Raw genomic sequence first — 25,091 nt, 5'->3', positions numbered from 1 at the left:
CAAAAAGTGCTTGGGAAAGGGATAGAGATGAGTGTGGAAGAGATACGAAGACCTCATAATTATGTCAGGATTCTCAGGCTTCCCATGGCTTTGTTTGCTTGTAGATAAACGAACCTGCTGCCATGACGGCGTCACATTGCTATTCCAGCGCATTGTTCTTTGCCACTGTCTCCTGTGAATTAGGCATAAGCATGCGGTTCCTCTTTTGGTGTAACTACTCTTTTGTAGTTACATTCATTCGAGATGATTGTGTGAGAAAACTCACCCTGCGCTAATTGCAGTGTCCATCCTAATACATCTTGTACGAGGGAAGAAATGAACAGAGACCTTAGTAATGAAATGCTGCTGGCAGGACATGCATGCGCTTAACAGAAAGTACCGTTATGCCTGAATGCTAATTAAAGGCAGCACAAACCCAGCAAAATCCTAACTCATTTGAAATTAATGGGACTTTCAGCTCCACCATGTGCAAGCTTTGTTTCTGGCTTCTTTATGTGTTGGTGTGGTGCGGGCTTTGATGTGGATCACAACTGAGCTCATGAAGGAATTATCTAATGAAAATAATTTCAAGTCATCCCTGACCTAATCTGGCCTGAAAAGGATCAAAAGCTCATAATATCATTACGGCCACATAATGCTGGGTATGTTTATATTTGTCTAGCGTCGATCTTGAGGGTGCCCTGAACTATCTGTGAGACTCATCTGCATATCCTTACCTACTGCATCATCAAAGCAGTAAATGTATACATGGCTATTGCAGCTTAATGCCTCAAATTCTGAGAATTATTCTGTCCTAAGCATCAGTGACGTGTAAGTAGTGGTTTATTGATTCCTCTATTCTTGATTATTAGACTGATTCTTCTCGCACAAGATGTATTCGTAGTATTTGTTTATTTTTTATTTTATTTTTTTTTGTTTCCAGTCTTAGCAGCCTATCTAATCAATCTTTATTCTTACCTGTGTGAATGATTCAGAGCAAGGTCTGGCTTCCCCAGTTTTAAGTAGCAGGTTACAAGCTTTGTCTCAATAAAACTGGCAATACTGGAAATATCTTCTGGAGATGAATCAAAGGGTTTGCCTGTAGCAGCACCTTTACTGCAAAGCTTTACAAGAAACAAAAGCATTGTTTACTAAAGTTATAATATGTTTTTTGGTTAGATAGAAATGCATTTTGTAACTGATAAATGGAGAAAACTGACTTCTAAGTAAAATATATCCTGACCTTAACTACAGTTAGCACTACAGCAATCAGTACAAGTATACGTGAACATAAAATGTAATGGCATCTTCCCGGAAGGGGTAGTCAAAAGAGCAGATAATAAGCTAAAAAACTAAAAAGCACTGTTAGGAAAGAGATTATATTTTTCCCCATTTTCAAAATCCAAGGCTTGTCTCCAGGCTCCCAAAATCTGTGGCCGTCTTGAGACTATGTTTGAAGAAGGAGTCTCAGACAGCTATTTTCTTATTTCAGCACAGCCAGTGGTGAACTTTGCCTTAGTCCTACAGCTAGGAAAGTAGAGAGTGATGCAAGTCAAAGAAGCCCCAAAGAATCTCCACCCCTCATTAAATGGATGGCTTCTCCTTCCAGAGAGCTGCTATAGAAGGATGAGATCAAACATCTTTCCCATCTTCTCAAGCCATATAGAATTTAGCAAAGAGAAAGTTTCTATTTTTCTAGAAAAAAGATACTTTTCTTGATAGATGAATCACCTGTTGTTCATCACAGAAAAGTATTTAATCAGAAATTCACTGTCTATTTCATAATGAGCATTATTAGAATTAGATAACCCACAACTCATTAAAGATTTGGAGAATATTCAGCACTGGCAGAGCTACCACACTTGGCAGGACCACCTTTCATCCTCAAATTCTTGTGCTTTGTTAATCTTCAGGCAACCTGATTTTGTAATGCCCAAGAGTACTAAAAATTAGCTTTCAGTTCTTAAGAAAATTCAACTGTAAGCAATTAGATACAACTGTAAACAAATAGATTAAGTCTAAGAGCCTTGTCTTTAAGGACAATAACGATACAGTGCTACTAATGAAAATGCAATTGAATGTCCTTTGCTTGGATAAACATCTCTAACAGGATTGTTTAGTGTGCAATGATTTCATCTGCCTAAGTGACTTCACTGCAAATCAACTTTAAAAGCAGATTTCCAATGAAGATTAACACATTCATATTTGGCTAGGTCATGTGCTTAATCTCTCAGATCACATGCAGACTGGTGCTGAGGACCCTGACAGCACTGCTCTGCAGCTGCAGGCTGCTGGGGATAAATGCAGCCTCTGCTTTAAAAATGGTGTATAACCAAGGGACTCGTGCTTGAGTCCATTTCTGCCAGTCACCAAAGCTTTAAAATGGAAGAAGGAGGATATAGCCTGCTTGTCTAGCTCCTCATCATTAAGAAGTTTAGTTACACTAATTAGTTTCTTGTCGCTTCTTAGTTAACATCCAGTGGCTGATCTTTATGAGGTGCAAGGTCAACTCAGCAGTTGAGATCTCTTTAGAAGATTAAAACTGCCAAGAAAAAAGCTCATCTACATATGCATCTTTCCTCCTGCACAGAATCCTTCAAAGCAGAAAGGATTACAGACCCACATCCAGTCTTAGCACCTACAAAGCTAACCCCATCTTTAGGATTTTGTGCATTGGTTAGAGATCAGCTCAATTCTTCTCAGTCAAGGGTCATTCAACAAAGTGTCCCCCTAGTTCAGGTGTGATAAATATCCTTTTTTTTTTTTCTCCCACATCTCCTCTCTGCTGTGAAGTTACACAGTGTATATAATAACACCCATACGTTTAAGATTTTCTATCATCTTGTTATCAGTAGAAGTTATAAATCAGAGAATTCATCACTTTTAACTTTGCTCATGGTACCATATATATCTGCTGAAGTGTCTCTAGGGGTAAGGCATGCTATATGTACCTAAAAGACACAGAGAATTATGTTCACATCAGTGAACATAAAAGTATCATCAAGTTTTTTTGTAATAACACTTTTCAGCTGAATTGGCCATGCTGTGACCTCTGTTAAATTTATGGGAATTAGAGCTTTGAGGCTACTCCCTTGACTTTCAAGTTCTTGAAGGATTGTGAGAAGAAAAGAATCATTTAAGGATCCCTTCAGTATAAAGTGCCACAATTCAGAGTTTCCTTGATTCTTCCTGCTGATATGAGGAGTTATGTCTCGACTTGTGTAACCCCTCAGTTATCTTTGACAAAAGGCAAGACACTCTCTGTAAACCATATCTAAACAAATAAGGATTTAGCAAATATCTTTAAATACAGTGAAGACTGGGTTCTGCCAGGTCTCCTCGGAGTGATCTCAGAGTAACAGTTCAAACAAACAAATAACTCAGTGTTTAATCTCACAAAATCAGAGCGATATTTCAAGGGGTTTTGCTTCTGTTTGTGACCATCTAAGCAGTCTATGTTTTAGATCAGAAATTCTCTCATAGGGATTTTTGTGCAGCATTTCTGCTGTTGATCTATGGGCTTGAGTTGGGCTTCTTCACACTAGTTCCATGCAAAAAACAACAGCTTGCACCAAAAGCAAGATTCATCCTAATTTCACAGAAATGTCTCCTTTTGTACTTAGCAGAAAGGTCATGAATATACAAGATAGCCCTAGTGTCTTCTATAAGTGAAATGTGCAATAAATTAAATGGCAGTGGTGGTATAAGGGACTGGTTTTGCTAGTGATATAGACAGTGCTGTGAAAGCTTTTTGTTGGGCAAAACACCTCAGTGCTGCCCAACAAATGCATCAAGTTCTGAGGGAAATTAAAACTTTAGTACTTGTTTCTTCAGCCTTTACTGTATTTTGCTGACCTGTTGTTAAAAGCACTTGACTATGCAGCAGGAGAGATCGTTTCCTTGCATTGTCCTGTCTGCTGCTGAATACTGAATGAGAGGAAGGGCTCTGGGAGGTGAGGCAAAGACAGTGCCTGGAAGCACCTGAGAAAGCTCATCTGGGGAAGCTTCAGGGGAGGATTTAGGCGGGATAGAGACAGCGAGCTGGGATCTGGAGGCACAGATGGGGATGTGGAGAAGAGTTCTAGAAAGACTTGCATCTGAGCTTCAAAGGGGAAGAGAAAAAGGAAAATTTCCTAGGGATCCAAAGGAAGCTCTGCAGCTACAGATTGTTGTAATTTTGGGAAAACGTGTTGGACTGAGAGCAAGGGAAGAAAGGCTGTGCCATGTACAGACGTAATGAGCAGGGAGGAGATTTGTTTGCAATTTTCATGTCTCACCCAGCAGCACTGAGTTTTCTTTGTCCTGCTGCAGTCTGCAGTCCAGTAACACTACCTTTGAAGATCAAAAGGGCTGTTAGTGTTTTTGGAGTTCTTGCTTTAAATAAAAGGTAAAAGCAGCTCCATCTCACTCCTCTGAATACCTGAAGGTCTTGTCACAAGGACATTCAAATATAGATGCAGGCTTGGAGAGGCAGTTAAATTTTTTACCATTGAGGGTTTCTTTTCCCAGAGCTATGTTACTGAATTTGATTTTAATTCCAAGCTGGGAAATGTGGGGGTACGTTTTAACTAAGACTTTGGTGCACTTTTGGGTCTGCAGAAATCTTGCCAATGTCTAAAAGGTTATAGATGCTATGAAATTGAAGAAAACAACTTAAACATGTGAAGTTTTAAAGCCAATCTGGGGTTAAAAACCTGCAGTGGTACCATTTCATAGCCTTTATCATAGCTAGCAAATGTAACAGTATCTTTCACTTGCAGACTTAGTTTACCTGAGAGTACCCGTCAGTAGACAGGAATGTTTTTCCAGAAATAATATTGAATTTTAAAAATTCTGCCAAAGGATATATCTGTTTTCATAGGAGCCCTTGTTACAAGTGGAGGTTTTGCGTACGCGGCGCATGCAAACTTTAGAAGTCTGCCCAGTTATCCCACTCAAAGAATTACCACCTACCTAAATGAGGTATTAGGAATGGAAGTGCTACCTGCAATTTTTTTTGTTGTTAATGGGGAACTGACACTAATTATGTTCTACTTTTACTGATAAAGGAGGTTTCTCTTTCAGTGTGTTTGAGCCTATAACTGTGTTGCTGAAACCATGGTCATATAAATGCTTGTGATATAGTACTTTGTCAAAGGTCACCAAACAAGTCTGCGACACGGTGAACTTAGCATAGATCTTGCTGTGGAATTAAGGCTTTAATTCTGGCAGTAGCAAGCAAAGAAATTTTATGAGTAAAGACCTCCCAGGCATTAGCTAATGAGAAAGAGAGGAAAAGATTCCCCCAAACCCACCATGGCTCTGGTGAAAGACCGGTGGAAATGCTGGTCTAGAAGGTGGCATGTCAGTGTGGGTGTTATTTGGAAAAATAAAGCTAGAGCTCCGGTGATGCCTTGCTGCCAGAGCTGTGTCACTGAAAGCAAGGGAAAGGTTCAGCTGTACAAAACTGGCAAAGGCAGCAGATTGCTAATTGCTGCTATAGGCTTGGTGTATATTCAAATCAGGAATACAGGTTGTCTTAAGGAATTAGATTCTCGATAAATAACTATACGGTTTGCTCAAAAGAATTAGATGCCTGATACATATCTATCTGTGTGTGTGTGGATATAGATACATATCTGATAGCAAATTTAGCTCAGGAGCTGCCTGGGAAAATGAGTAAATTTGGTCAAATGGTGTGTTTCAATGACATTTTTCAGCAATTTTGAGATCAATCATGCTTTCTTCTGCCAGAATGAAAGGGTTAAGGACGAGTTTGAATATAGCAGTAGCAGTAACCTGCTGGCCTTGCTGGAGCTGATTGCCTTGATTTTTTTCTTTTTTTTTTTTCAGGAGAGGACTGTTTAATCATGTCTCTCTGTTTTAGAGATAACTTTGTGGATTTCCCTGGAGTGATTTTAGAGTGCCTAATCAGAGGGACAAACCTGAAAAGGCAAGAAATATTTAATTAGAGTCTTTTCTTCTGACTAGCCAACAGTCCTAACCAGATGCCTTCACTCCAGAGCAATCCAAGTACTCAGCCTGGTAACGTCACTGCATTGCACATCAGGCACCTGGCAAGTTGAACATTAACTGCATCCCAGAAAATGTCTGCTAAGGAAGGCTACTTCTGAAAATAACTTTTGAAATCTGATTGCAAGCCCCACATCAGGCTGAAAACAAACCACTTTTTGTATGCTGCTGTGTATTCCAGTCCTTACAACTATTAAGCACTATGAAAAATCCTGCAGAAAACCAGTATAACAAAGAACCAGGTAATGATAGTTTTGTCTCCGTGGGGGAAAAATAAAAAAAAATTAAGCATGGGGAATAAAAAGAGAGAGGGTTTGCTCTCAAATATATGATTTCATGCAGCATAACTTTCCGGCTTCTATTCAAAGTCATACTGACATCTTGGTATGTAATTTCAGTCAGCAGAGCAGGAATTGTATATAAAACCTCTGTCTTTATTGTTAATGAGATTTGTGTAAATAACTCTCTAAAAGCATATTGAAAAAATATAATTCACTACTAAATCTGAATGTAGATGTCAGGTAGGAAGAACTAAATTTACTAAGCTTCTGCAATGTGCTCTGCAATGGATTTTTCAAATAATATGTACATATGATATTTCTGGCATATTAGCTGCTTTATGCAGAGTTAGCACTAGATTTTGTAACAGTAATGTGTGCGCAGGGCATATTTGCTATCTAGGGGATATTATTGGTTACACAGTACTGGCAGAGAGCCAGATATACCTCAGATATGCCAAGATTCGAGAAATGATCCTTATTTCTATCCAGAAAACACTGTCTGCCAGAAAAGAGTGAGTCTGGTGAGCAGCACCAGATGAACTTCACAGGCCTCACGGTGGGACTCAGCCTGCTCTCCCCACATCTCCGCTGGGTTTATCTGGAGCCCTCTCTATGTCTAGGCTTAAATTCCTTCTTCAGCTATAACCAGCGTATGTTTCAGGTGTCTTCGCAGTAATCGCAGGTGTGTGAAAGGGATTTGGTGACCATGTGGGGCAGAACATTAAAGAAGCCCAAATCTAATTGCAAAATTAAGACTTCAAGTGTGCACAAAATTCAGAGGATATAGCATTTTAGTTTGTGCTCGCTCCTAGGTGGATGCTGCTTTATAAAAATAAACTTGACGTGAATCCTTCCCTCCCACAGAAGATAACGATGTTCCCTGCAGCACTCCTAAGCCGAAGTCGTTCCTGTTTATTGGCCCAGCTTCAGATAAAGACTTTACCTCCCCTCAGCACAAACTCAGGGGTCTTTCTCACATAGTAAATAATTTGCTTTGATAGCATTTAAATCAGGAACAAAGGTTTTAGGAAAACGTCACCCATTTGACTTCATCTTGATCTGTGTGCCATGCTACGAATCTGTGCCTCCTGTTAATGGTCTCTGTTATGGAGTGCCCCCCTTATCGGTATTGCCAGGGTGAGGAGTACAGAAGAAAAAGGAAAACAAAACCCCAAAGCTCTCTAATGAAAGATATACTGTGGAATCAATATACCACAATAGTTTCCAAGGAACTTTATATTCTGTGCTATATACTGAAGTCTCCTTTATAGATTGACTTTGTAATGCAAAATTTGTCAGTCCTCCAATGTGAGTCCACCCAAAAATCAAACCAAAGATGGTGTAAATATTCCATGTGAAAACCGAACAATCAGACAGAAGTCAAAACTGATACCAGTAGCTCCTCTTGATAGGCGTGTAGTTCAAGATGTCTGTTGGACTTGGAAGCAGGAGCATCAGTCTTTTTTGATAGCATTCACAGGAGCTGGCCAAAATTATTTTTTTTTGGTGGCAACTGTCAGCTGGTGTGATGTGACTATATTGTAGCAAGATTTTGAGAGCTGTCATGATTGCTTGGAAAAAGCAATATAATTTCAGGCCAACTAATTTAATCCCTTTGATGCCAAGAGATTTGCTATCACTACGTCCAAACACAGAGATATCTCACCAGCACTTTTATAAAGGCAAACTATGTGAAAGGCTCACTCTGCCTTGATGGACAGGATTATTAGGGAAAAACAATCATTTGCTGAAGCCTTAATTTCATGCCATTTCTGGATATGACATTAAAGTTAGCTGCAAGCTCTCCCCTCTGCCCCCTCCTCAGGACTGTGTGGATTTGGTAAACTCCAGCACGAATCTCCTAAGCGTTATTGTCAGTGTGAGAAACACGGCACATATCCATGCCTCAGGAATAAACAGAAATAAAGCTCTTCCCTAAAGTAACCTAAACAGAATTCATTCCCCCCTACTTTTTATTGTTTGGTTCACCTCTGTAAAGCTTTTCAGCATTTATATTCATTTTACACTGTCAAAAGCTGAACAGGAGTAAGATAACAAATGGTTCTGGTAGCAGCTGTCACCACCTACTGTCTGTGTATGCCTGTGTGAATCTCTAAATGGAAATAAAGTACTTTAATAACACATTTTCTCTAAACTGTCCTCATGGATAAAGTTACTCTCAAATCAGTCTGTGAACACTTTCCAATTCGGTGCCCACTTCAGCCTGCATCTTTGTCTCTCCTCTGCAGAGCCTAGGTAGGCATGCAGCAGTATGATTAGGAGACAGTTCGGATAGAAAACACTTTAATAGCACACCTTGTGTGACCACCGCTTGCTTGCGTTGTCTGCTTTTGGTGTTTGGACCATCTCCTTACCTGCCTAATTTTCTTCCTATAAATTAAGCCAATTGTCATTGTGTTTTTCGCCCCGTCGGCTCCAGCCGGGAGGCACCCAGAGCCACAAATTAAACACGAATCGCTCTGCCCTCCCTGTTCCTGTAAGATACCTTCCAGGAGCAGATGGCAGCTGGGAGGATAAATGCCTCCAATTTCTCAGGGCCCTGAATATAACAAGAACTCCTCTTCCAGCCAGGGTCTAAGGCACTGCCTTACATTGAGAGGCGTGAGGTAGGACTGCACTTTTGTGTTAGCCTATTATTGGGTATCTCAATGCCTGTGATACATGTGGGGAGCTGCGGGATTCAAACACCTCAATTTTTAGCCATCCAGATTTCACAGAAGACCTTTAAGTCTCTAGCCAGAAGTGAGGTGCCCAGAGCCACATATGGTGGTGGTGGCTGAGCAAAACACTGAGCCCACATCTCTGAAGATGGACTAGTGCCTCCTCCAAGGCTGTCCCAAGTCTTTTTTTTTTTTTCTTCTTTCTCTCTTTTTTTTTCTTCTTCTTCTTCTTTACTTACTGAGAGATGTATTACATGGGCCTTGTCTCTGTTTTGCAGTGATTGTAATACATGAGGTTTGCACGTGTTTAGGTCAATGAGGCTTTTGATTGTAAGTGACAAGTGGTGGGTGATTATTATTTTTAATCAACGGTTATATTGCTCAATGTTTACAAAGTACGAAGAAAATATTTAGCGCTTTTGAGCACCCGTCACCTCCAGGTAAATAATTTAATAGCATGTGAGGAAGCCAATTAAAGTTAATTAGAAATTGACTGATCTGCTTTGGTGCCAGAATGATTGGAAAATATGGTCTGTCCTTTCTGAAGCAGGAATTTTGTTCTCCTAGACACACGTGAGTGAGGAAACATAGTTTTATGGTCAGCATGTTGTATTCCTTTGAGGGAAAAAAACAACCCCCCCCAAAAAAAAACCCAAAAAACAAACAAAAAACAACCTATACTTTATAAGCCAGATATGTAACAGCAGTTCAGGCAAGAAGAATGGGGGCATGAATCCTTATAGACAAATAGCTGTGCTGTTCCTCAGCTTTATTTCATGGTGATGGGCATGCTGGAAATGTCTAGAAGATTAATGGATTCAAATTCAGTGATCAAAAGATGGGAGCGTGTCCAAATGGATCATTATAACAGATTCCCACTCTATCCCACAAGCCAGATTTGAGCCATCTGTAAGCTTCACATTCCTGGTCTAAAATCTTCTGCAGCCATAAAAGACAATAAGTATCAGTAGGAAAAAAAATCAATTTCTTGGCTTTGCAGCCTAAAAATACAGTGATGGCACTACAGGGAGAGAAAAACTGCTGATTATCAGGCGTTTTTAAATTTTATTTTTTTTAAGTAAGTTAAATGAGTAGGCTGTATTTAGGAAACTACTTTGTTATCAGAGGTTAAAAGAATATTTCTGTAGAGTAAAGTCAGCATCTCATGCTCAGGTTTTGAGGGATCAGTGACTGTCATCTTTGTTGTTCTCAAGACCTAGTGTATTCTCAGCAAGAAGTTTCTAGAAGACTCATGCTGATGATAAAGATAGATAATTTATGAGTCTGATTTTTAGCACCAGAAATCTGGTGCTAAAAAAAAATATGTAGCCTTTCACGTTATCCCTTGAGGACTCAGGTTTCATGGTGTTAAAATATGTCTAGTCCTTGTACAGCTTGTCTTGGTGAAAGGGGGTAGGGAAAACTATAGAAAGTCACATTTTCTCCCCTTTTTTTTTCATCCCAGTGGATGACCAGTAATTTTAGTCCCCATGCTCCTTAAAGCAAGGGATTACACAGCGATGGCTTCCTGGACACTAAGATCCACCTGAAAGAGGAGACTGAGGAGACTGGTGGTGGGGAGGGCAGAAATGTGGCTGCACCACGGTTGTTCTGCAGCACCTAGCACTGATTCAGCGGTCTCAACGGGGAGCACATCCAAACATCCCGATGGTGTGGTGCTCTCTGGACTGCAGCAGGGCCTCTAAGAAAGCCACCTGAGCTTTTCCATTCACTGCTTGAGGTGGACCTCTTCTCACGTAGGTATTTATAGAGGAAATACTTATCTTTTGCTTCTCATATTGAGACGTTGATAGAAGACTCGGTTGAACCATACTGTCTAACTCTTTACTGGTATGTAATTATGCTGACAAGGAATGGATGCCATGACCTCTTTCAAAATATTTGGTTTTTGCAGATATTGTTGCCTGGAAGAGGGAGTGTGGTCTTGACACAGCCTTCTCTGCAAGCCGTGAATCACGAGGCAATGAGCCACGGGAAAAGTTAATCTGAAGACTCAAGGTATGCAAAAAAAAGATGGCACTAACGTTTAGCTCACTGCCATAGGAACGGTGCCCACAGTAGCCATCTGTGGGAGATGGAGGCGTTCCAGCTTGTGGAAGGCTCCACAACAGCACTCTTGTGAATTAACCACACGCTGTTTGGGGCCTTCACCTCACACGTGGGATGCGCTTTGTGTCTCTGAGACACCGCACTGAACGCTGTGTGCTGAGGCACTGTGGACTGCTTTCTGGGCCCAGCAGTCACAAACCTGTCTCATTTATTCTTTAATCACTGGGGAGGGTTATTTGCAGAACAACAGGGTCTGGAATTAAATTTGTGCAGGTTTTAAACAGGCTGATATTTCTGAAGTCTTTTATACTCCCTGATATTAGGAGATTAGCATGAGACAAGATCTTTCAATCCCTATACAGGTTTAATGTTATTTCCTAGCTAAGCTGTTAATAATTGGCTAGAGATTTTATAGATATCAGAATATGGTTTCCGTTGAGGTTTTAAGCTAGAGAGTCATTTCTCATACCCTTCATATCCCAGTCCAGATGTTCAAGTCTTATTTTCCTATGTTCCAACAGATGGATGCCAAAAATTTAGGGAAATTTACAGTGTTTCTCAGTGTAGTCTGCATAATATACTGCATTACTGAGCTCAGAGGTGGCAGACCAAAGACTATTGCCCCAATTTCTTCAGCTTTTTTCCTCACTAGCAACAGAAAGTATTTAATTCTTAAGCTCTAATGGTGAGAGTTCTCCGAGGGAGCATTATTTTTAACTCTCCCAGGCCACCTATAATGCAGCTGACTAACACCAAGTCCCTTCTGATTAATTTAATGGTAGCTAAATAGTGCAGAAATAGTAAGAAGACACCAATTCTTCTCTTGATAACACTGCCTTCCTGACGTCTGTGGTAATCAGCAGCATGCTGCCCAACATATAAAAGTTTCTAAATTAAACAAGCATTTCAATTTTCCCTTCTGAAATCCAACAATTCTAGTGCTAGACATTCAGAACTGCCTTTTATTTGCATATCTGAAAAACAACATGATCTAAAGAATGATAATGCCTCATGAATATATAGGTAGAACTAAAAAAGACATTTTAGCTTGAAAAAGAGTTAAGAAACGTACGATATTTGCAATAAGTAAGGTAGCATGCTTTAGTGATACTATTGAAATGTAAGGCCATACACATGCTTTTCTGGATTAGGGTCCCTAACTCAAAATGTTGTAATGTCAGACTAAAACCTTGAGTTCCTTAAATGTGAAAAATACCTGTAAACGTTTTGCACTAGAAAATATAACTTTGAATTTCCTGACCTTTGAGCTTGTTACATATCGCGCTTCTCACCCACATGAAATGCAGAGGAATTTTTGTGTATTTCATCAAGGAGCCATGGGTAAAACAAGCACAGTTTCAATCTCAGCAGTTTAAGTTTTCTGGTTTTCTCTGCATCATTTCCAATTTGTCTATATCTGAACAAATAGATGAATTGGAGCCAATGCAGAGAAAAGCAACAAAAATGATATAGCAGTTTAGAAAACATGACCTGGGAGAAAATAATAAGAGGACTGAATCTATTTAATTTAGAGGAAACTGAAAATAGATTTGCTAAGAGGTTGCAAGTACAGAGAGAATAGGGTGGTTAATTGCTTTTCATGACAAATAAGGATACAAAAAGTTATCGGCTATTTAGCAGTATGGGAGATTTGGAAAAAACTTTCTATCAGCATGCTGAAATAGATGTGAAGTCCCTCTCACTGGATATTTTTTGAAACAGAGAACAGAAATGTCTTTCAGAGAAGTTCTGAGCTTGTTTTTCTTCTGGGGAGGGTTGGATTATGAGACTGTTTGAGAAGCCTCCGCCCTACAATTCTGTGATTTCCCAGTCACTCTGTCCACAGTCCCAGGAAGGAATTATTTAATCTCTGCTTATTCTTTCACCAGGATGTCTATTAGCTGGCCTTTCCGTTTCCCCTTAGGAGCAGACAAGTACTCCTTTCCTCTCAACTGAAAAGTGTTTTTGTCCCCATCAAAGATCACTTCTGAATGAAGGGAAAAAAAAAAAAACAAACACAAAACCACCCTAAACTAAAAAGGATGCCACTTCCTAATTTTTCTCGCTCACTGCTATAATACTTATTGTTTTAAAATAAAACGTCTTCAGTATTATAGGAAAAAAAAAAGGAATATTTGTTTGTCAACAGCAAACCTTGAATATTTTACAAATACTCTTGGATTCAGTTTGGCAGTATGGCTCTGAAAAAATTATAGTTGAACCCTTTTTCAGGATGTCAAGTGCATAGCTGAAGTGATTGGGGTCATGGTGGAGATAAAATATTAGGGAGAACCCTGAAAGGGCAGCTTGCAAGTCCTCTATTCTAATCACCAACCGTATTCCTGTGAAGTGTCTAAAGTGTCTCTCTCTCTTTATTTTTTACTTTATTATTATTATTATTTTTTTAAGTAAAGAGACACTGGCCTTTAAAATCCTTAGAGCTAATAAAGAGTGATTTTTTGCATCACGTATCATGGAAAAAGTCAAGCCCTCATCCACACAGTAAATGTTAGTGACTGGGTTAATTGTGAAGATACAGAGCATCTTTCAAGGTTTATAAGACAGCTATGCTCTTGGAGATACGGTTTTCAAAATGCTCTAATGCTACCTCTTTGAAAGCAGCCTTTGGCTGCAGAATGCTACTATTTAACAGGTTTCAATTTACTAAAAATTGAGAGTCTGATGCCACTGTTAAATTTCATTCTGCACACAAGCAAACAGTTTATCATAGTCTGTTCCCAGCAATTGTAATCCAATTTTTGTAATCTTACATTGTTTAAAAAAGAGAGGGAGAGGGAGAGAAAGATACTGAACGTCAATCTGATAAAGTTTAAATAACTGGTGCTTTTTTGTGATTATGTCAGTTTTATAGCAGCATTATGGAAACACGACAGGGTAACTAAAATCTGATTACATCTAAGTCCTTGCCCATTATGCGATTATTATGAACCATGACTTCTCCTGGCACATTATGAATTACATGGTCATAATGCAAGGGATTTCCAATATAATTAACTGAGATTAGCAGCACTAGAGAAATCTGGGAATAATGATACAACTTTGGACAATCAGTTTTACTGTAAATGCTGCTCGCTCTGGCTTCCAGGAAACAGGAGGCTGGTGGATGCAACTGTGACCCACCTGTCGAGGGTTCCTGCACCTCCTTTCCCTCCCTCCCCTCACAGAATTAATTGCAACCGTGCCAGAGTCCCGGAAACTCCCTCTTTTATTCTTTTCTTCTCGCATTATACTGATAAAATTCAAGGCTGGCTAAGATTTTTGAAAGTGTCAAAGGTTTTCAGATGCCTCCTTTCTGAAGGCTCAGCCTGAAATTGGAAAGGGCTCTGCTTTTGCAAACATAGAAACATCACTTATTGAAGGACAGATCAATTTAGGACAGCTCAAGTTAGAGCACTTAAAGATAGAAAGTCATGAAAATCTTTGATCTAGTTTCAGAGACCATGGCCAAGGTCATATTATTTCTGTAGTGTCTCCGGCAGCCAAGAGATCCTTCTTTCCATAAAAAAAAAACACAGGTTTTAGCTCTCAGCTGCAGAAGAAAAAGCTGGCTGTGTCCAGAGGGGTTGCTCACTGCTGGACTGGTCCTTTCTCATGTAGAAATAAAAGGATTTCTGTACAGATCTAGTGGCCATCTACTGGCTTTAGGGAAAAAGAGGGAAATGGATGATGGAAATGGATGATGGAATTGCTGTAGGGAAAAAGGAGCAAAACCAGACCTTTTCTTTAAACGAAGAGTTAAACATTTCATCCAGTGGTGCATGGATAGCTGGGGTACAGTGCGAACTCTCCTGATTATGGAGACATCGTTTGACCCTAATAGAGATGGGATTAAAAAGAAGAGCTTTTTTTTTTTTTTTTTCTATAGGTTTTAAATTTCCTTCATAAAGTATAACTAGAGTTGAAGGCCTAGATTAAAACAAAAATCACCTGAGATTTTTTTTTTGGTTCAGTCCAGTGCCTCCTCCTCACCTGCTATGATTTATTTATAGGTCTTAATTGCCAGATTTCACATGAAATCGCATCCCAGGATTTGTATTAAACTATGCTCATTCCAGGCTTGTGCACCTTATTCCTTTTGACACAGTGACACCCAGTCGGCACGATTACAGCCTCTCATTTACTTTGTGATCTCCCTAGCACCTCGTACCTCCAGCGCCGTTGCGAACTGAGCTGCTGCCACCGCGTAGTTCTTCTGCCTGTAGCGAGCGCTGGCATCCTGCAGGGCCACCCGCAGCTGCTTGTCGACCCGCGGCACGCTCGGCGTGCTCGTAGCAGCGGTGGCACAACCACGGTGCGCTGATCGGTGGCCTGCAGGCACCGCCGCCTCAGCGAACTCAAAGGAAATCTCCTCCTCGTCAATGTAGACCAACTTCGTTTCGATGTCCAGCAGGCTTTTCAGAGGAATGTGAGACAGAGGAGCTGGGATTAGCTGATTACCGGGCTCTAACATCGCCGCTTCTTTCTTCTCATCGAGTTTTTCATTGGTTTCTGATTTCCATTTACAGCTTGCTCTGTCTGCATCATTACTTTGTTTTTCCTTCTTCTCTGCCATTTTTATTCTCTCCATTATATTTCCTACTGCTACATCTTGAAGGTGCTCTTTGACCTCTTGTGGTTCTTCTGTAGTATCGTTCAGTTTGTTTGCCGGTACATTTGGCTCCTTGCTAGCATGTATTTGCTGAGAGGTTTCATTCAGGCCACTCGCGCTTAAGACATTTTTTTGAAAGTCAATGTTGCTTCCTGGTTCCATAACTTGAGCAAAGAAAGAGTCCTAGGAGAAAATGCAGAAAAGTTAAAAATACTCAAACACCGCAAAGCCAAAAAAAAAAAAAACCCTGTGCAAATGCTTTCTCCATTCAGCACACTTTAGGCACCATTGTGAGTGGAAGCTCTTCAGGACATCATACATAGATACACAGCATAGCAGACTCACTGCAATTACTTTCTTTATCTCGCATAAGGGTTTAAGGCATCTTAAATACTCTATAATGGTTGTTTGTTTTTGTAGGGTAATGTTGGTGCATCAGTTTGTTACACGTACAGCAAGAAGAGAAAATCCAGCTTTTACTCATAAAGAAAAAAGAAGAAAAGAACAAAAACCAGTGACTGATTGACTTGTGTTATATGTTGTTATGGGGTGCAAAAAGTCACCGTGGCCTGATTTTCAAGAGCTGCTGAGCACAGTTGCTGGAGCCAGAGATGAGTGTTTACAAATCAGGCACTTTGGTTACATTCCAAAGGGACACAACCTCCAAGCGGGATCCTTGCTTCAGCTGCATTTGAACAAAATTCAGATCCGGATTTGGGTTTCAAAGCCATTCTTTATGAATTGTGTGCAAAGGACACTGGCATGTTGCTGCCAGGAACCCTCCCCCAGTAGATAGCAGCCCAACTCTCAATTCAGGGAGCTGGCAGTGGCTTCAAACTGGTACAAGATGCAGAATCAAATCCACAAGGCTCTTCTCAAGCAGTTCCTGTGCAAAAGGAAAGGTGACTTGATCTGCACTGTAAACTCTTAATTGTGCTCAAATTCAAAGGGAATTTTGATTTTCATCTGCCTCTGCTGTCTTCATAGTGACAAGGTGGGAGGCACAGGTATTTTTCTTCTTAGTTTTTCCATTAGTAATGAAAAGTGTAATTGTAAATAGCTTTAATGATGAGCATCTTTCAGAATGGTTTGTTAAGCATAAGCACTCAGCCTTTAACCTCGTGTTATTGTTTAACAGACCTCCATACGTTTAGCGCCGGTTTAATGCGCTTAACTACGGGTACAGATTGTACAAGGGAAAGATACATAACAAATGCATTTCTCTTCAGCCATAAACAGATTTTAAACAGCGAGCAACTTGCTAAGTTTTAGTGAAGGCCATACAATGTGCACTATTGGACTCATAAAGGCTGCCAGAATATATTCTGGAAGCTGTGGCACAATGACTCTACTGTTTAGGGCAATGGGCAGAAACATATGGAAAGGGGTAAAGGAAAGAGATGAAAGCATTTTAAGCTATATGAGAAGTGGATATGGAATTCTGGTGTAATTACGGTTTCAACTCTTTCTCATGTTTTTACCCTGGTCCTGCTGCCCTGGCTTAGCTGGACTGCTGCCGGGAGCATCACTGGCCCCCAAAGCGGGGGAATGCACTGCGTTTGACATTTGTTCACAACCACCAGGCTGAGAACTTGACCGCAGCAGAATTGCCTGTGGAGAAACTTATTCCTCCTTCCATGACTGCCAGAGACGGAGCGAGAGGTGAGGGGATAATTGTGTGATTTAAGGTAATTTCAGAGGACTTTTTTCAGCGATATGCTGAGCAATCACAACTCCTACTGAGTTCAGTGGGGATGGAAAACCAGCGGCCCTTCTCAGATAGTGCTCTGCACTTGTCAGAATAGAGCTCAAAGGAATCATATTTATAGCAAACTATTTTGAATGGCAGCAGTAAAGCAGCTGGAAAAGGCTAATGTACTTGCATCTGGCAGCAATTTTACCTGTTTGTTAGACACTCAATCCCTTTTTAAAACAAACCATAGCACAGCCTAAAGATTGGAAGCCTCATTTTCCAGTGCTGGCTTCAGCACCAAGTAATTTAGGGAATTATGATTTATCTTCACTGTGCAGTGGAGCAGAGATACTCCAGCCAGCCCCAGGACCAGCTGAGGGATGAGCCTGTTAATCTTGGTGCCACGTCGTGCCAGCACAACTGTCACACATGGGCCTGCAATGTACCTCCTGGTGGCCCTGCAGCATATGGCTATGCCAGTCCCTATGGAGCAGTGCAGGTCTTTCACAGCCTCTTGGGTGGGATGCTCACTGGAAAATGAGATTTCAGTGCTGACATCAGATACAAGTTTGCAGGAATTTTCCTCTGAGCAGCCACGTTGCGCCATGGAGCCCTCAAGGCCACTTAATGGCTGCCTTCTACTCACCAGAAAGCTTACAAAGGCAAAGCCCTATATTTGATTGGTGGGCTGATATCATTGTGAATGGGAATTTGTCTGCACCAAGCTGATTGCTATGAGACTGCCTTAAGAAGATCAAAATAATTTGCCATGGAATAAAGAAAAGCAGAGCTCAAACAGTGAAATACGTTCAGGTAATCACTTAATGGACATTTCTCCAGTGGACAAACACCTGAAATGAACTTTTCTGTATCAAGTGGATTTATACTGTTCCTATTGTCTTTTTAGGTGTTCAAGCTGATTAACATGACTGGGTTGTGCAATGGAAGCACGTTGTAACTCAGGCAGGCTCACTTTAATCATTGCCTCAGTAAAAAGAAAACACTTCTAGGGAAAAGCTTTTAGAAAATCATTATCTTTGTCAGTTAAGTATTTTCCTGAGACTTTTGTTAAAACGTCTGTTTTTTATTTTGGAAGCGTTTACTGTAAAATGCTTCTAATGAATCACTATGCAGATAGACAGTTTAGTGCTGTAGTCAGAAAGAAACTACTCTTAAACTTGTGAGCTGTCAGGAATAATCTTCCTCTTCAGTCACAAGCAAGTCCAGCTTTCTGCATACTTGAGGGTTAATCTTTGCCAGGAGACCTCTGTCCATGGCCCTTCCAGCTCCTACAGTATTTTGTTGGGTCTGGCGGTGAGGAAACCATATATCTTCAAATGGAGAGGCTTACATGACAAAAAATATATATATAAAAGGATAAATGTAAGATCATTTATCTTTGAAAATCTTCTGGTTTTGTCTGTTGTTTTCCCCATATGGCTGAGGAAACCTTCTTGGGGAGAGCGGCCTGCCTACCAGATAACGTAAACTTCCTTATGTGCATGATCTTGTGAACCCTATTACTTATGCTTTTTGTTCTGTATCTAGTTTGATTCTGCTTTCAACACCTTCTCCTATTATCTCAGATCAGATTAGAGAAGAACCTGCTGATAAATCACGCTGGCACTTCAGCTGGCACCTAGTTGTTAAATTCTTTGCCAGTTCTTTGATGATCCCTTTTTCCTTCAGAATTTCAACTTTGATTTCAACCAAAAAAAAGCTTTTGCCCTTATAGCTGTGAAGTAAAACCTTTCTAAACACTGAAGACCGCATATAATGGTCTTTCTGAATCTGCATATAGCAAGGCTGAACCCCTGGGTTACATTCAGCATTGATTTAAGTGCAATGGTAGGAGAGAGGAATTTGTTCTCATGATTCTCAGAGGGAAATAGGCTGCCTTGAAGCTGGACAATTGCATTGTCATGAATAGCTCTTTTGGATATGAGTTCTGTAGGGCTGGTCTTCAGAAAAAGGTCTGTTTCCTGATTTTGGTGAAATCCTTCAGTTGACAACATAAGGCACTGTTTCTGAGGATCATGGTTGCTTTTTAAGGCAGAGGGTCCAGAGGAAGCAGAAAGCTCCAGGAGGGATTTTAGCACAGCGAGATCCCTGAGGAGCAAGTGGTGGTCTAGCTCGCACATTCCCCGGTGTTGGCCTACTGGATCATACATTTGCATGGTTTAGAGGTTTAAGAGGATGGTACAGAAGCTAGGATGCAGCAAGGGAACTCAATGATCATGTATTTTACCCTGAACTAGGTTCTTTATGCTGGCCGTTTGACAGCAGACAAAGTGGACCCATCATGCTCTGATGTTGAACGTGCCCCATAAATGCCTTACAAAGGCATTTGACAGATTAGCCATCAGATCTGGAGACAGGAATAATCCCCTCCTAGCCTATATCAGAACTGGCAGAAATCTCTGCTGTCATTCTCTCATTTTGTTTTTAACTTCAGCTGCCGCCTAAGGTACAGGCTGCCTTGGCCAGGACGGTCTGCCTGTACCTCACCGGCTGTCCCAGAAGTCATTGGTGATCATCAGCATTTTGTGCTCTCTGCTGTGACCGTTTGATGATGTACAGTTTCTAGAGGATACCGTCACAATATTTTTCAGCCAGGGCATGACTGTCTGCAGGACACGTGTTTTGTGCAAAGATACCCTGTGTGTCTTTCAGTGAGCTCACTTGAGTACCAGCAGCAGTGTAGTTGTCCTAGCCTGGTTCCCCACCTGGGCTAATTCGCGTTACAGAAGATACATGTAATGACAACTGCCGTATTAGTGGACTACTAAGACAGTGATGGGACTTTTCCAGAAAGTTATAGGAGCTGAACTCTTTTATCCGTAATAGTCTTTTTCTCCCAGAAGACCATTTGAAATCACAGGGCAGTCATCTGCTACAGTTCATTTCGGTGCAAATGTTGGAAGAGGCAAAAATGCATCCAAAACTATGGAACAAGTATAAGAAAATTATACCACTGGTACCCGTACAAGTGTTATCCCACTTCTTCAATGTCCTTTAGTACAGACAGAAAAATATAGTACTATAACAAAACACATCCAAAGCCCCACAACAGATAGGTCATTAGTTGCCCTCCTCTATAATAACTTCACTTAAATTGAATTCCAGATATCCTGATCCATCTCTAAGGTGAGGATGCTCCAGTTTTATCACTTAGAAATGAAGCAAGATTTATCTGTATTAGATTTACAGACAGACTTTCTGAATGAGCATGTGCACTGACAACAGCTATGCTGAGATCTGAACCGGAGATTTTTCCAGTCCATCTTTCAGCAGGATGACTTTTTAAGCACTTCCTTTACTGCTGAATACCACAAAGGCTCAGACAATCTATTGATGACGAAGGTCAGCACCTTCTTAGCAGCCCATAAAGTGAGTCTCTCACAATCAGGTTTCAGACTTTTTAAGATTCTAGCCATTTCTTTAGGCAATGAAGCAACCTAGTTCTTTCATCTTGCTATTTTTATTGTTTGAAAGCCTGAGTCACATCTGATCTTTTTTATTTTTAGTTTTCTTTTGGAAAAAGAAAAAAAAAAAGCCTTAATGTATCTTTTTTTGTTCAGTACTCTTATTTCTTTGTGATAGACATAAGTAATGGCTCATTCAGTGCAAAATCAGAACTCCTTACATTTTTCTTGCTGTGATAAGGGCACACTTGCCATTATTACAGCTGCATTGTCCACATTGCCGCAGTAAAGGTTTTGTCAGCACTTCCACTCTAAACACTATTTTCACTCACTATATTTAACCTGTTTATAAAAATAATAATAATAAATTGGACTCTGGGCTGAAATTTGGCAAGGGAAACAGTGTTTTATTCAGAGTAGTTTGCAGGGATTTAACCATATTACTCTAATTGGTCTTTGAGGCTGAAACTCACTTATTAATTGTTTACGTGGTACTGAGTACAACAGAGCACTAATCTCATTAGCCTATAGACAGAAGAGAAATATTAAACTGTGTTAATAATTACTGCTCACAGCTATCAGACAGCCAGCTCACTAGGTGCTCTTATGCAAAGGCTTTGGCTTACCATGTAAAGTCCGATTCCTTCTATTGCCAGTAATAGCTTATGCAAGTTAACTAACGTTGAAGGTAAAAAGAAGCAGAATGTAAGGAACAAATGCTGGTTAAAATACTTAATATCTCTTTAAGGATAATTTACACAAAGATATGGGAAATCTAGATTAAAATAATCAAGAGAAGTTTTGACAAGGTATGTTAATAATGTTGTCATCAACAGTAAATCCCTGTTCCTGCCAACTCTGGCTAATCTCGAGTGGCAATGGAATCTCCTTCCTCTCCCTCATGAATCTTTTCCCATCTTCACCGTAAGTTTTGTCTGTCTTCTTTTTCCTGCTTGCCTTTCTTTAAGTAAGGATCTGTACAGCCATGTTCCTGGAGAGTGAGCATGAGTGGTTTCAGAGGCTCCTTATCCCGGCTGGCCAACACTGCCCTTCCCTGCTCTTGCTGCAGCTCTCTGAATCAGTGCTCCTGGGGTATTCCTGTGCAGACTAGAACAGCTCAGGGTAAAGAGATCCACAGAGGTACCTGGGATCTGAGTGAATCCATTTCATGAGGTACTGAAGCAGGCTAGAAGCACATACCATGAGTTAGTGGCCCCCAACATGTCAGCCACAGGAGAGAGGGGACTGGATAGGCAAGGCTGGGAAATTCCTGCCCTCACCGTCTTCTCCATCATAGCATATGTATTTATGTGGTTCCTTGGCTTAGCCAGTACCATATGGTTTGCCACGTTGCTGTCAATCTATAACCAGCAGTAAGGCACATTTTTGAAAGTTTTAAGGAAGTATTTTAATAGGTTGTAGGACTCACTGAAATGGGTTAGCCAATCTCATGAGAGTTAAAGAAAGATCTTAATATTTTCCATTGCTTTGGGGCTTTTTCCCCTCCATGTGTTCTTTAAAATATTATTTTAAAAAGTTATAATTTTGAGTACCACAGCAGAAGTTAACTGCCAACAGTTCCACACAAAGTTAGAGACCTCAATTAACTATTTACTACTATAGGGATGCTCAAGTATTTTGTTAACATATTGTTTGAATAAAATGAGAGCTGCCAAAGGACAGCAAGCTAACAACTACAATTATAATTTAAAATCAAGAAGGAACCCAAATCTCCCCAGCAGCGTATCTCAGGGCAGTGAGGCAAAGCGAATACAGACGAGAAACATCAGTGATCGACTGACATCCTGGAGGAAGGCAGAGGAAGATACAGTGCACGGTGAGGAATCAGGATATGTGGTGGGTAACTAGTGTGACTAAGGAAAAATGAAGAGAGACAAATTGAGGATGTTTTCCGCATATGTTTTTTAGGCACTGTGTAACTGTCTTCCTTACACTCCCTCCTAGTGAAATACTTCCTCTAAAAGTGTGGGAGAAAAATACTGAGAAACAAAAGAGACAGCAGAGAGAGCATTTCAGCTTGGCGTAATGATGTCATCCTATTAGCACAAAGCCCCGCATTGTCAATTAGGAAAAAAAGGTCAACACTGTGTCTGACAGGGATGTGAAGCCTGGCCAACCTTCCTCGATTGGATTCGGCAGCTCAGCACTGCAGGAGCAGAGTGGTTCATTTTCATAGCTAAAGGGATGCCGAGAGTGAAGACGGAGAGAAAACGGAAATTTTAAAATGGTAAAGGTTTCTGCAGCAGGCTCCTGAAAAGTGGAGTTGTGAGAACAAATAATTCCTCTGTGTGAGGAACAAGGGTGTATGTGTGAGCCTAAGGTATAAACAGACTAGCGAGTTTAGGATAATCCTTAAATGAAAAGGAATGCAAAGATCGGTCCTAGAACTGAGACGTTGTGCTGAAAAAGCTCGATTTTTTTTTTTTTTTGTACTGCAATATTTCCTAATTCTGTTGGGAAGACAAGAAAGCAATTTTTGAAGAGATTACAAAGCAAATGTCCAAGTGTCCTACTTGCTCTCATTCTGAAGGAGATGAAGAACTATTGATTTTCTGAAAAGATTGCTTTGAAATGGTGGGAGCTGAGTACTTCTAAAGAACGAGTGCAGAGGGGCAAAGTTTGGTTTAGGAGGGTTGCTGCAGACTGTGCTGTGGGCTTGATTAGATCTGCCAACATGCTATTAAGAGGTCTGCATCTCAGAGCTGCTCTGGGCAGCCCTGCTTCCAGGACGAGGCAGGAATTCAATGAGAGCTCACAGTGCAGAGAGCGCTCTTTTCACTTCACAAAATAATCACATTCCTCTGGGACCAGACCCAAGGAAAGCCCGAACCTAAAGGAAACATTAGCAGACCTATAACCACTTCCATTACGTATTGTGTGGTGCACAAAACATATCAGCTGTCAGATCCACAGTGAGGAAGAGGCCTGACACCTTGCACAGCACTTAGATCAAATGCTTAGCAAGCGAGATGTGGCTGGAGATACAGATTCTTTTCTTGCTCTAGCTATACCACGTTACCATGATCAGACCCAACTCTAGTCACTGATCACCACCCAGGATGCGTGTCTCATTGTCTCCGCAGTTCTGCTCCTTAACTCATGTTAATTGAAAAGAACTGTTTTAGGTGAGAACTACCATTTTTGCTATTGCTGTTTCTGTTCACCAACCACAAAACCCTACTGCTACCTCCTGTGATGTTTTATTTGGGAAAACATTAGCTGCAGCATCCGATCTCCTAACTAGGACCATCCCATTTTGACAAAGATAGCTTTGGTAGTGATCCTTCCCTTTGGGTACACTACCTGTGTAATTAGAATAAAGCTGGGGTATACTGGGACTTGGCACCGAGTGCTAGAGCTCTGTAAGTCATTCATTTTATTGGCCACTTAAACAAAAGGTAGTATCTTATTTTTTACTCTAATAGTAGCACACAAAGCTACCTAAATCAATAGTCAACCAAAAGGAGCAACAAGGAGAAAAGGAAGGAATGAGAATGGGAAGAAGAAAAGGGAGAAAGAACAAAAACGATAAGGAAGTCATTGAATCGGGGTCTGAGAAACAATCAGATGAAAAAGGCCATCACATTAAGATGCAAAGTGAATTTTTGTGGACTGAGGGGCTGTCTTCCTTCTGAATGTCCTCCCACATTGCTCCCATTCCCTGCAGGGAGAATCTCCCTAGGTAGATGTCGTTAACTGAAATTCCTTTTTCTCATCTTTTATTGTTGTGGCTTTTATTTCTTTGGTGCTATTGTTCTTTATGGCTGTTGTATCTGATTTCCAATGTAAGAGCAATAAATGGAAGGAAAAGAGTAAAAAGAGTAGAGTACAGCCCAGGGTGATGGAACAGTGCAGGAGACAGCAAGTACTGGCAAGTCCCTCCTGCTCTTTTTGTAATGAGGATGCTTTGCAGCAGGGGATCACGGAGACTGCAGCTTAAATGAGAATTGGGGAAATCTTAAAGACCTAGTCCAGATCTTCTGCTGGCATAAATTAACACTGATCTGTCCCAAAGATTTTAGCAAGTCTGAAAAAATAGAAGCTGATGGTTCTTTTGAGCACAAACTGGTGCCTAAGAGCAGAAATTCATCCCTGCAGAGAAGACCAGGAAAACACTATAACTTTATATCTCAACTAACAAAACTAAGTTGTCTTTTGCCAAGTTAGCTACCTTTTGTGACCCCAGCAATACAATTTGTCTTGAAGCTTCTACTCAAGTGACCCTTAAAGGCAGTATTGGAATTCTTCTGCTTGGGTTATGGAGGCTAATAAAGAGTCTGATAACTGGTGGGAGGGCACTGAAGCATTCATGCATAAGAA

The 25,091-nt window shown here is 40.6% G+C and overlaps 1 protein-coding gene across 1 annotated transcript in view; it reads right to left on the bottom strand.

The window, feature by feature from the left end:
• SPATA16 (spermatogenesis associated 16) overlaps window positions 1-24,151 on the bottom strand; it is a gene marked incomplete at its 3' end in the record, with an annotated part of 83,491 nt that extends 59,340 nt beyond the window's left edge. Inside the window, 3 exon segments of the mRNA XM_083848104.1 lie at window positions 958-1,103; window positions 15,192-15,815; window positions 17,882-24,151. Of these exon segments, the coding sequence (XP_083704230.1) occupies window positions 958-1,103; window positions 15,192-15,815; window positions 17,882-17,932 (821 nt within the window). The 5' untranslated portion in view covers window positions 17,933-24,151.
• Between the last annotated feature and the right edge of the window lie 940 nt (window positions 24,152-25,091).

This window comes from Anser anser, assembly GCF_964211835.1.
Source record: "Anser anser genome assembly, chromosome: 9".
NCBI lineage: Eukaryota > Metazoa > Chordata > Aves > Anseriformes > Anatidae > Anser > Anser anser.
Note: the sequence above shows the minus strand (reverse complement) of the source record. Positions and strands in the feature narration are given on the sequence as shown.